This window comes from Phoca vitulina, unplaced genomic scaffold (genome assembly GCF_004348235.1).
Source record: "Phoca vitulina isolate PV1807 unplaced genomic scaffold, GSC_HSeal_1.0 scaffold31, whole genome shotgun sequence".
NCBI classification, from domain to species: Eukaryota; Metazoa; Chordata; class Mammalia; order Carnivora; family Phocidae; genus Phoca; species Phoca vitulina.
In genome coordinates, this window is record NW_022589734.1 from 11,491,960 (window position 1) to 11,505,350 (window position 13,391).

Here is a 13,391-nt window from a genome sequence, read left to right on the forward strand (position 1 = left end):
TTCCCTCTAAAACCCTCAGTTTGTTTCTCAGAGTCCATAGTCTCTCATGGTTCATCTCCCCCTCCAATTTCCCCTCCTTCATTTTTCCCTTCCTACTATCTTCTTCCCTTTTTTTTTTTTTTTTTTTTAACATATAACGTATTATTTGTTTCAGAGGTACAGGTCTGTGATTCATCAGTCTTACACAATTCATAGTGCTCACCATTGCACATACCCTCCCCAATGTCCATCACCCAGCCACCCCATCCCTCCCACCCCCCACCACTCCAGCAACCCTCAGTTTGTTTCCTGAAATTAAGAATTCCTCATATCAGTGAGATCATATGATACTTATCTTTCTGACTGACTTATTTCACTTAGCATAATACTAGTTCTAACCACGTCGTTGCAAATGGCAAAATTTCATATTTTTTGATGGCTGCATAATATTCCATTGTATGTATATACCACATCTTCTTTATCCATTCATCTGTTGATGGACATCTTGGCTCTTCGCATAGTTTGGCTATTGTGGACATTGCTGCTATAAACATTGAGGTGCACATACCCCTTCGGATCACTACATTTGTATCTTTGGGGTAACTACCCAATAGTGCAATTGTTGGGTCATAGGGTAGCTCTATTTTCAACTTTTTGAGGAACCTCCATACTGTTTTCCAGAGTGGCTGCATCACCTTGCATTGCCACCAATGGTGTAGGAGGGTTCCCCTTTCTCCGTCATACTCTTTCTCTCAAATAAAATCTTTAAAAAAGAAAAACAATAAAATACTTAGGAATAAACTTAACCAAAGAGGTGAAAAACCTGTACTCTAAAAACTAAATCATTGGCAAAAGAAATTCAAGATGATGCAAAGAAATGGAAGGACATTCCATGCTCATGGGTTGGAAGAACAAATATTGTTAAAATGTCTATATTGCCCAAAGTAATCTACAGCCTTAATGCAATCCCTGTCAGAATACCAACAGCATTTTTCACAGAACTAGAACAATCCTAAAATTTGTATGGAACCGCAAAAGACAGTGAATAGCCAAAGCAATCTTGAAAAAAACAAAACTGGAGGTGACACAATTCCAGATTTCAGTTTATATTACAAAGCAGTAGTCAAAACAGTATGGTACTGGCATAAAAATAGACACAGCTTAGTGGAATAGAGCAACACCCAGAAATAAGCCATCAATTATATGGTCAATTAATCTTCGACAAAGGAGAAATGAATATACAATGGGAAAAAGTTTCTTCAACAAATGGTGTTGCGAAAAGTGGATGGGCAGCCACATGTAAAAGAATGAAACTGGACCACTTTCTTTTGCCATGCACAACAATAAATTCAAAATATATTCAAGACCTAAATGTGAGACCTGAAACCATAGAAATCCTAGAAGAGCACACAGCCATAGCAACATTTTTCTAGATATGTCTCTGGAGACAAGGGAAATAAAAGCAAAAACTATTGGGACTATAGCAAAATAAAAAACTTCTGCACAGTGAAGGAAACCAACGAAACTAAAAGACAGCCTATGGAATGGGAGAAGGTATTTGCAAATGACCTATCTGAAAAGGGTTAGTATCCAAAATATATAAAGAACTGATAAAAGCTTAACACCCAAAAAACAAATAATCGAATTAAAAATGGACAGAAGCCACAAACAGTTCTCCAAAGAAGACATCCAGATGGCCAATAGACACATGAAAAGATGTTCAACATCCCTCATCATCAGGGAGATGCAAATCAAAACCACAATGAGCTATCACCTCACATCTGTCAGAATGGCCAAAATCAAAAACACAAGACACAACAAGTGCTTCTGAGGATGTGGAGAAAAAGGAACCCCCTAGCACTGTTGGTGGGAATGCTAATTGGTGCAGCTGTTGTGCAAAACAGTATAGAGTGTCTGAAAATGTTAAAAATAACACTACCCTATGATCCAGCAATCTCACTATTGGATATTTACCCAAAAAATATAAAAACACTAATTCAAAGGGATATATGCACCCCTGTGTTTATAGCAGCATTATTTACAATAACCAAACTATGGAAGCAGCCCAAGTGTCCATCAATTGTGAACTAATAATTTTTAACATGTAGTTATATTTTTAAAAGTTTTAAAATGCACAACATAAAATTTATTATCTCAACCATTTCTAGGTGTACAGTTCGGTAGCATTAAGTACATTTACGTTGTTGTGTGATCATCCCCACTAGTTAATCCACGGAACCCTTTCATCTTGCAAAACAAACTCTTTATCCATTGTTTTGTATAGTTGACATACAACGTTAGTTTCAGGTGTACAACAGTGATTCAATAATTATATACATTATAAAATGCTCACCATGTGTACTTACCATCTGTCACCGTACAAAATCATTACAATATTATTCACTATATTTCCTGTGCTGTACTTTTCATCCCCACGATTGATTTTATAACTGGGAGGTTGTACCTTTTAATCTCCTTTACCCATTTTACCCCCCTCCCGGCCCCCCCAGACAACCACCAGTTTGTTGCTGTATTCAAGGGTCTGTTTTGTTTTTTTAGATTCCACATGTAAGTGAAATCCTATAGTATTTCTCTTTGATTTATTTCACTTAGCAGAATACCCTCTGGGTTCATCCGTGTTGTCACAAATGGCAAGATTCCATCATTTTATGGCTGAGTAATATTCCATTGCATATATATATATCACATCATCTTTATCCTTTTATCTATCAGTGGACATTTAGGTTGCTTCCATATCTTGGCTATTGTAAATAATGCTGCAATAAACATAGGGGCACATATATCTTTCAAATTAGTGTTTTTGTTTTATTCAAGTAAATACCCAGAAGTGGAATTGCTGGATTGTATGGTATTTCTATTTTAATTTTTTGAGGAAACGCCATACTGTTTTCCATAATGGCTGCACCAATTTACATTCCCACTTTTTCTCCACATCCTCACCAACACTTGATTTCTTGTTTGATACTAGGCATTCCGACATGTGTGAGGTGATATCTCATTGCAGTTTTGGTCTGCATTTCCCTGATGATGAGTGATGGTCATCTGTATGTTGGTTTTGGGAAAATGTCTATTCAGGTCCTCCACCTATTTTGTAATTATTTGTCTTTTTGGTGTTGACTTATATGAGTTCTTTATATATTTTGATTATTAACTCCCTACAAGATAAATCACTTGCATATACCTTCTTTCATTAAGTAGGTTGTCTTTTCCTTTTGTTGATGGTTTCTTTTGCTGTGCAAAATCTTTTTATTTTGGTATTGTCCCAACGTTTTGTTTTTGCTTTTGTTTCCCTTCCTTTGATCTGAGACAGATCAAGAAAAACATTGTTATAGCCAATGTCCAAGAGTTTACTGCTTATGTTTTCTTCTAGGGGTTTTATGGTTTCAGGTCTTCTATTTAGGTCTTTATTCCATTTGAGTTTTTTTTTTTTTTGTATGATGTAAGAAAGTGGTCCAGTTTCATTCTTTTGCATGTAGCTATCCAGTTTTCTCAACACCATTTATTTATTTTATTTATTTTTTAATTTAATTTGATTTTATTATGTTAGTCACCATACAGTACATCATTAGTTTTTGATGTAGTGTTCCATGATTCATTGTTTTCGTCAACACCATTTATTGAAGAGACTGTCTTTTCCCCGTAGTATGTTCTTCTCTCCTTTACTGTAGATTAATTGACCATATAAGTCTGGGCTTATTTCTGGACTGTCTGTTCTATTAATCTATGTGCCTATTTGTGTGCCGGTACCATACTGTTTTTATTACTACAGCTTTGTAGTATAGTTTGAAATCTGGGATTGTGATACCTCCATTTTTCTTCTTATTTCTCAAGATTGCTTTGGCTATTTGGGGTCTTTTGTGTTTCCATACAAATCTCAGGATTATTTGTTCTAGTTAAAAATACTATGGTATTTTGATGGAGATTGTATTGAATCTGTAGAGTGCTTTGGATAGTATGGACATTTTAACAGTATTATTCCAATCCAGGAGCACAGTATGACTTTCCATTTATTTGTGTCATCTTTATTATCTTTCACTAGTGTTATATAGTTTTCAGAGTACAGGTCTTTCACTTCTTTGGTTAAATTTATTTTTGGGTATTTTTTTGGTGCAATTGTGTATGGGTTGTTTTATTAACTTCCCTGCTAGTTTGTTATTAATGTGTAAAAATGCAACAGATTTCTGTATATTTTGTATCTGCAACTTTACTGAATTCATTTATTCTAATAATCATTCTAGTAGTCTTTACAGTCTATATATAGTATGTCATCTGCAAATAGTGACAGTTTTACTTCTTCCTCATGAATTTGTATTCATTTCTTGTCTGATTGCTGCAGCTAGGTCTTCCAGTATTATGTTGAATAAAAGTGGTGACAGTGGACATCCTTATTTTTGTCTTGATTCTGATCTTAGTACTCTAAGCTGTCAGCCTTTCACCATTGAGTTTGATGTTAGCTGGGGGTTTATCATATATAGTCTTTATTATGCTGAGGTATGTTCCCTTTAAACTTTATTGAGGGTTTTTATCATGACTAGATGTAGAATTTTGTCAAATGCTTTTTGTGCATCTTTTGAGATGATCATATTACTTTTATCCTTCATTTGGTTAATGTGGTTGATTTGTGGATATTGAACCATCTTTACATCCCTGAAATAAATACCACTTGATTGTGGTCAATGATCCTTTCCATGTATTGAATTCAGTTTGCTGATTTTCTTTGAGCATTTTTGCATCTATGTTCATCAGGAATATTGGTCTGTTTTTTTTTTCTTTTTGTAATGTAATTCTGTACCCATTAAACTATAGTTCCCTACTTCCCCCTCCCCCATCCCCTGGCAACTACCAATTAATTTCTGTCTCTGAATTTGACTACAGTATGTATACCATATAAATGGAATCCTACAGTGTTTGTCCTTTTGTGTCTGGCTTATTTCACTTAGCATAATGTCTTCAAGATTCATTCATGTTGTAACTTTAGTTAGAATTTCCTTTCTTTTTAAGATTGAGTAATATTCCATTGTATGTATGTGATTTTGTAGTAAGTTTTTAAAAAAATTTTTATTGTTATGTTAATCACCATACATTACATCATTAGTTTTTGATGTAGTGTTCCATGATTCATTGTTTGTGCATAACACCCAGTGCTCCATGCAGAATGTGCCCTCTTTAATACCCATCACCAGGCTAACCCATCCCCCCCCCTCCCCTCTAGAACCCTGTTTGTTTTTCAGAGTCCATAGTCTCTCATGGTTCATCTCCCCCTCCGATTTCCCCCCCTTCATTGTTCCCCTCCTGCTATCTTCTTTGTAGTAAGTTTTAAAATCAGGAAGTGTGGGATCTTCAACTGTGTTCTTGTTTTTCAAGATTGTTTGGCATTTCTAGGTCCCTTGGGATATCCTATGACTATTAGGATGGGTTCTCCTCTTTCTGAAAAAAAATTGGTATTTTTATAGGGATTGAATTGAATTTGTAGATTGCTCTGTGTAGTATTGACATCTTAATATTGTCTTCCAATGCATGGACATGGACTATCTTTCCATTTTTCACCTTCTTGAGTATATGCCTAAGTAATGTATTATTTTTAATGCTATTGTAAATGAAATTGTCTTAATTTCCTTTGCAGATTGCTCTTGGTTGTATATAGTGGTGGTGTATAGAAACACAACTGACTTTTGTCTGTTCATTTTGTATCCTGCAACTTTGTTGCAATTAATTATTAAAGGCCTAATAAGTAAATTTAACAAAATTAAAGGATACAAGATTGATATACAAAAATCAACTTTTTTTCTATATGCTAGCAACAGATTTTTTTGAAAAGCAACACCATTTACAAAAGTATGAAAAACGACATACTTAAGGATTAATTTGGCAAAAGATTTGTAAGACTTTTACACTGAAAAGTACAGGGTATTGCTGAGAGCTATTAAGGAAGATCTAAATAAATGGAGAGAGATACTGTGTTCATGGGATGGCAGGCTCAATCAATATTGGTAAGATGCCAATTCTTCTCAAATTGATCTATAGGCTTAATACAAACCTAATTCAAATTCCAGCAGAGCTGGTTGTTTTTGTTTTTAAAAACTGGCAATGTATTTTTAGATTTCAGATGGGAATTTAAGGGACCTATACCTCCAAAACAAATTCCAAAAATAAATACAAAATGGCTAATACACTATATGTTTCAAGACTTTGTATAAAGCTACAGTAATCAAAAGAGTATGTTGCTGCCATAAAGGTAGATAAATAAGTACAACAGAGCAGGCCAGTCTTCCCATGCATATATGGACAGTTGACATGTGACAAAAATGCAAGGATAGTTCAGTGGAGAAATGATCATTTTTTTTCAACAAATGGTGCTGGAACCATTGACTCTCCATATATACAACAAAATCAATTATCTTGTCTTTACATTCCACCATATAAAAAAATAACAAATGGATTCAAATGTAAAAACCTATTTGAAAGAAAGCATAAGAAAAAAATCTTTGTGACCTTCCATTAGGCAAAGATTTTTTAGATATAACACCAAAGTATGGCCCATAAAGAAACAAACTGATAAATTGAGCTTAATCAAAATTAAAATCTACTTTTCAAAAACAAAAACACTCTTGGGAGAATTAAGGGGCCAGCCACACACTTGAAGAAAATATTTGTTTTTTGTTTTTAAAGATTTTATTTATTAGAGAGTAAGTGAGTGAGAGGGAGAGGGAAAGAGAAACTGAAGCAGACTCTGCACTGAGCACAGAGCCCGACTCGGGGCTCGACCCCATGGCCACAAGATCATGAGCTGAAACCAAGAGTCAGATGCTTAACCAACTGAGCCACCCAGGCACTCCAAAGAAAATATTGTAGAGCAAATATTTGATAAAGTACTTGTACCCAAAATATATTAAGTACTCTCAAAATTCAAAAACAAAAATACACCCCAACAAAAATATTGGCAAAAGGTTTGACCAGCTATTTCATTAAGGAAGATCTATAGTTGGTAGGTAAGCACTTGTTCAACATCATTAGCTATTAAGGAAATATAAATTAAAATTATAAGATACTTCCATACATGTAGTAGAGCAGCTAAAATGAGAAATACAGATTATACCAAGTGTTGGTGAAGATATGGAGCAACTGGAACTTTATACACTGTTGGTGGTTTTTTAAAATGGTAAATATGCACATATCTTATGGCCTAGCTATTCCAATCCTAGCTGTCTACCCAAGAGAAGTGACACTATATGTCCCCACAAATGAATGTTTATAGCAGCTTTATTTGTAAAAATCCCAAACTAGAAACAACCCAAATGTCCATTAATAGATGAGTGCATAAACAGATTTTGGTATATCCATATGATGGAATACTACTCAGAAATAAAAAGGAAAAAACAACTGAGATATATATATATAACATGAATGAATCTCCAAATGAAAGAAGCCAGACAAAAAAGTGTACATGTTGTATGATTCCATTCATATAAAATACTAGAAAATGCAAACTAATTTATAGAGACAAAGTAGATCAATGGTTGCCCAGAAATATGGGTGCATTAGCTTTTTCATTTCTTTCTAATTTTCATTATGACAACACTTAACATGAGTTCTACCATCTTAACACACTTTTAAGTGCAGAACATGGTATTGTTAACTATAGGCACAATGCTAAACAACGGATCTCTAAAACTTATCTTGCATCTTGCAAAACTTTATACCTGTTGAACAACAACTCTATATTTCTCCAGCCCCTTTTACTCACCTTTCTATTCTATTTCTATTGTTTAACTATTTTAGATATCTTCTATAAGCAGAATCATGCTGTATTTGTCCTTTTGTGACTGGCTTATTTCATGAATTAAAATATCTTCCAAGTTTATCCATGTTGGTGCGTATTTCAGGATTTCCTTTTTAAGGCTGAATAATGTTCATGTGTGTATAATATATATATACACCACATTTTATCCATTTACCCACTGATGGACATTTAGATGGGTTCCATAACTTACCTATTGTAAATAATGCTTCTTTTGGATATATACCCAGAAGTGGGATGCTGGATCATATGATAGTTCTATTTCTAATTTTTTTTTTTTGAGGAATTTGTTTTTCATGGTGGCTATACCATTTTACACTCCTACAAACAATGTGTAAGTGTTCCAATTTCTCCACGTTTTCACCAATACTTGTTATCTTTTGGGGTTTTTAAAAAATAATATACCATATATCCAATAGGAGTTAATTTCCAAAATATCTAAGGAACTCCTACAACTCAATAGCCAAAAATCAGCCCAATTTAAAACGTGGGCAAAGGACTTGAATAGACATTTCTCCGAAGACCTACAAATGGCCAACAGGTATATGAAAAATTGCTCAATATTCACTAATTATTGAGAATTGAGAAAAGTGTTCTTGTTAAATTCCCCTTTTGATTCTAAGGAAAAGCCAACCCGAAAATACCACTCTGTAGCATTGCTACACCTCCCTGCTTCCATACTGATTTTAACTTGGCCTTCCTGTTCTTTGTATGCCTGACAGAGTAGGGCTCCGCAAAGGTTGCTTTGTTTTATTTTTATTTATTTATTTATTAAAGATTTTATTTATTTATTTGACAGAGAGATAGTGAGAGAGGGAACACAAGCAGGGGGAGTGGTAGAGGGAGAAGAGAAGCAGGCCTCCCGCGGAGCAGGGAGCCCAATGCGGGGCTCAATCCCAGGACCCTGGGATCATGACCTGAGCCGAAGGCAGACACTTAACGACTGAGCCATCCAGACGCCCGGTTGCTTTGTTTTAAATGACCAGTTGTTATCTGGCAGAGAATCTATGGAAATGGATTGCAAGGGAAGTCTGTCTGCAGGATGGGGTACTTCCCAAGCACTGGGCTCCTGATCAGACAAAGGGCACAGAAAGGAAAAAAAAAAAAAGTTAGGGCCGGGTGATGAGGGAGGGAGAAGCTGGTGTTGGTGCTGTTCTGTTCATTTGATCTAATTTGTTTTAGGGCAGATTCTGCTTCCCAGGGTGAGAGAAAGCGGGAAACAAAGATGTTGGTAAGGGAGTAACCTTTCTTGTTTTAAGGCGGTACTTCCTAAATTTCAGTTATTTGCGTGTCATCTTGAAAATTTGTCACTGCTTTCGTCTTTATTATCTCCAATTACATTTATCTTAAAGTTATTATAAAATTATTTCACTTTTAAATGGAAAATTGATTCTTGCTTTGTTAAGATAAGTAGAAGTGTTAAAGATCCTCCATTACCTGAAATTTATCCTGAACAGAACCAGAAATGTTAATGATTTGAAAAGAAATTCTTTTCAGGGCGCCTGGGTGGCTCAGTCGTTAAGCGTCTGCCTTCCGCTCAGGTCATGATCCCAGAGTCCTGGGATGGAGTCCCACATCGGGCTCCCTGCTCAGCAGGAAGTGGGCTTCTCCCTCTCCCTCTGCTGCTCCGCCTGCTGGCGCTCTCTCTCTCTCCCCCTCTCAAATAAATAAAAAAAAATCTTAAAAAAAAAAAAAAAAAAAAATGAGATCTGGCTTGCTTTTAGCGATGGCTCTCACTCTCTGCTGCTCAGGCTTGAGTTGGAATCCCACCAGGAAAGTTGATGAGACTACTGAAGACTGGATCCCTTCCCCCCAAAGATTCTAACTAAATTGATCTGGGGTGATGCTCAGACACTGGGATTCTTTTTAAAGCTCCCTCTGATGATTCTAATATGTAGCCAAATTTAAGAGCCACTGGTCTAGATTTTTGTTTTGTAAGTAACTTTCAACACCTTTTTATATAAACCAAAGAAACTGGCAAAGCCTTGTTGCATGGTTTGTTTGTTTGTTTTAAATTGTGTGCATGAAATGAAGTAATGTTTGCTCTTTACAAGACTCTGGGCTGAACTGTGGAACAAATGCGGGGGCTCCCCTGCCGAGCTTTCCCCCCATAAATGTAAATTGCAAATAGGCCTCACTTGTAAGATTCCTTTTAAAAGTGACCTTCTCTAGAAAATGTTGAACTGCTCAACATTTTACAGTAGGAGTAATTGGGTCTTCAACAACCAATTCATTTCAAAAATAGATCACTCAGCCTCACCCACCTTAAAAGTTGTGGGTCATGCCATCATAAACAAGGGTGGTGCTGGTTTTCATCCTGATGTAGTGATGGCCTTGGAGATGGCTCTGCATTTTGCTATCCCAGGCACAGGGTGTCTCTTCCAGCTGATGCATTTCATATTTGAGAAGACTATTTGAGCTACGTCACCACTTAATATGTTTGGATTTGTAAGAATCCTCCCTGCCTTAAAGCAAGAATGAGCTGTTACCAGCTGAATGGTACAGTTTCTATTGAGGCACTGGTGATTTAGGACTGGGCCCCCTGGAGGGGCAAAACAGAGTTCAACTAGAGTATTCTTTTTGTTAAAATAAAAACAAATTCCACATTAAAATTAAGCATAAATATTATTTGTCACAGCATTTATAAAAACGAATCCCAAAACAGAAAGACTTAAAAAATACATAAAGCCAGTTAAATCATTGAAGAGATTAAATCTACCTTGATAGTCTAGTCTTAATTTCAAAATACTTCAAGTTTAAATAGAAATGACCCGCTTGTTTTATTTTATTTCTTAAAATGTAGACAAGCTTGTCATTGCAAAAATTATTTTTATAAATTCTTTTGTCATTTTGGTTAATATTTTGAAGGTATAGTGTTGGCATGATCTGCAGGTGCATCAGCTTTTGAAGAATTACCTATGTATGATCTTTTCAGCTGAAACTAATTGATGAGAGAGGATTCTATCTTTTTTTTTCCCCCCTGTCGTCCTTTACAATAGCTTGGTTGAGAATTGACTAATGAAATCTGTTTCTTCTTTTTCCTCCCCTCTCCTTACTACTGTGCCTTTTTATTATATGAGATCCTAGTCTTCTAGAAGGAGGTACTTTTCTTTTGCCTAACTTTGTAGTGATATGTTTAATTGTACATAAAGGGAAATAACACCTTTTTAATAGCACTCATTTATCATCCATGTTCATAAAAGTTTAATTACAGGAAACACCTATTCTCAGAGAGTAATCAAGATTCAAGTAGTAGTGCCAGTGAACTACCTTGGACCAGTGACCAAAAAAAGAAATCCCTAAAACCATATTCTAGTAGAAAAAAGACAAGAACCAGAAAGAGCATAAGAGGTGAGTTTGGTACATGTCTTCTTTCAAGTCATTTTTCAAATAATTTTTCAGTTATGTGATGGAGGGTACCAAAGAAAAAATGATTATGTGATCCCCTTTCCCTGCTACAGTTACATTAGAAAGACAAAATGTACATACATGAAACAGTGCAAAAGAATATGGAATTGACCAATAATTGTTAAATATGAGCTATAGATAAATGGAGTAGGAGTTCAGATAAGAATCTAACATGAGCTGGAATCACTAGGAAAAGCTTTCAGGAAGAGGCGGGTAGGATTTGAGCCAATCCTTGGGAAAGAATAGTATTCAAAGAGGTGTGCAGAAGGGGAAGCGTTCTAAATTAGGTAAAAGTACAAGGACAAATTGACATGAGGAGAGCATCAGAGACAGGGTCTAGAGCAGAGAATTCACACTGGTGGTAGGAGCTAAGGAACAAGGTGGATAATTAGAAAGGGATCTTAAGAGCTAGGCATTTGAGCAAGCTTCAGGATTTGGGAATTGCTTCTACCATGGACATGAATACTTGGGAAAGGGAGAAATGTTTTTTTTTATTTCTCATGAGCAAACTTATCCATTGTACACTTCTTTTTCTTTTAGTTTTGCCATTTTCCCCTCCCAGAAGTGGCAGTGACCATGAGAAAGACCAAGTAAGTAAATTTATCTGGGCTGCCGTGTGGTCATTAGCATGAGCATGAAACAGGTCAATCTGTTTAGGGTTAAATTTCATTTATTTCTCAAAAAAAAAAAAAAAAAAAACTCCTTTCAGGATTATGAGGATAACAGACCACTTTGTTGGTACGTAAATCACTCTCAATAGAAACTGCAAGGACTTGTAAAAGTTTAGTTTAAATCTTGGGTAAAGAAGACTTAGGATCTTTCTTCATTGTTCCCAAATTTGTTGTAAGATGTTTATTATGGATGATGCTAAAATCTGGGCTATATTCCTGTAAATATCTGCTCTTTGAATTTACATTTTAAAATGAACTTCTTGGTTTAATTCTTCCCTTAGTTTTCAGTTTGCTGACATGTTACTTCTAAAGCTTTTAATGATTTAAACATTCAAATTTTTATTTTGTAAGTGGTTGAAACGACTTCAGGCTTATATAAGTATTGAATAAATCCTCAGAGTTTCTTAATTCATTTTGGTTTTCCTTGTTTTAAAGTAACATAGCTAAAAATATGAACACTGGTGTTGTCCAGACAAATTCAAAGCCAAATTTTCCTGTTAATAGCTGAATCACCCCTCTCAACAGTTGGTTTTTGTTTCTTGTCAAATGAGTGACATAAAGACTGCAGATACAGTGCCAAGTACATGAGTTTTCTAAGGGGGTGGTTGCTGGGATTCTGTCGGCATCCACAGCACCCTGCCCCCACCCCATGCAGAAATACATTGTGGTTAGAACTCCAATCACAGTTGTCTCTCCCCACCTGTTCCCTTCTATCAGCTGCTCTCTGTGAATCTAAGGGGCTGTCATATTCTGTACTGACAAAGTTCATAGTTTAAACCTGTTAGCCAGAGTAAGGACCTAAATATATGTTGAATACTTCAAACCAATGTGAGATATCAGTTAGAATATATATACAATGGAATATTATGCAACCATCAAAAAATGAAATCTTGCCATTTGCAACGACGTGGATGGAACTAGAGGGTATTATGCTAAGTGAAATAAGTCAATCAGAGAAAGACAACTATCATATGACCTCACTGATATGAGGAATTTGAGAAACAAGACAGAGGATCATAGGGGAAGGGACGGAAAAATGAAACAAGATGAAACCAGAGAGGGAGACAAACCATAAGACACTTTTAATCTCAGGACACAAATTGAGGGTTGCTGGAGGTGGGGGAGGTGGGTGGGAGGGATGGGGTGGCTGGGTGATGGACATTGGGGAGGGTGTGTGCTATGGTGAGTGCTGTGAATTGTGTAAGACTGATGAATCACAGAACTGTACCCCTGAAACAAATAATATATGTTAATAAAAAAAATTTTTTTTAAATAGGCCAAAAGACAGATTTAAAGTAAACACAGCTTTTGTTTGAAGTAAGCACCAAAGAAACATCAAAGCTCTGAGAATCCATAAATTTAAGCTATGCAACTGACAGGAAGTCTGTCACTATTTCAGTGAGGGTATTGCTGACTTTGTACAAATATTAGCATTCAAAATTCACTCCTCCGTGTTGGCGTGTAAGAGAATAATTTCGGGCAGGAGTCAGCAAACATGTTCTGTAAAGGGTCAG

The 13,391-nt window shown here is 35.7% G+C and overlaps 1 protein-coding gene across 1 annotated transcript in view; it reads left to right on the forward strand.

The window, feature by feature from the left end:
* Positions 1-13,391, forward strand: part of SYCP2L (synaptonemal complex protein 2 like) — a 130,378-nt gene that overhangs the window by 81,348 nt on the left and 35,639 nt on the right. Inside the window, exons 20-22 of the mRNA XM_032424736.1 lie at positions 4,413-4,491; positions 11,002-11,149; positions 11,747-11,796. Of these exons, the coding sequence (XP_032280627.1) occupies positions 4,413-4,491; positions 11,002-11,149; positions 11,747-11,796 (277 nt within the window). The remainder of the gene's footprint in view (positions 1-4,412; positions 4,492-11,001; positions 11,150-11,746; positions 11,797-13,391) is intronic.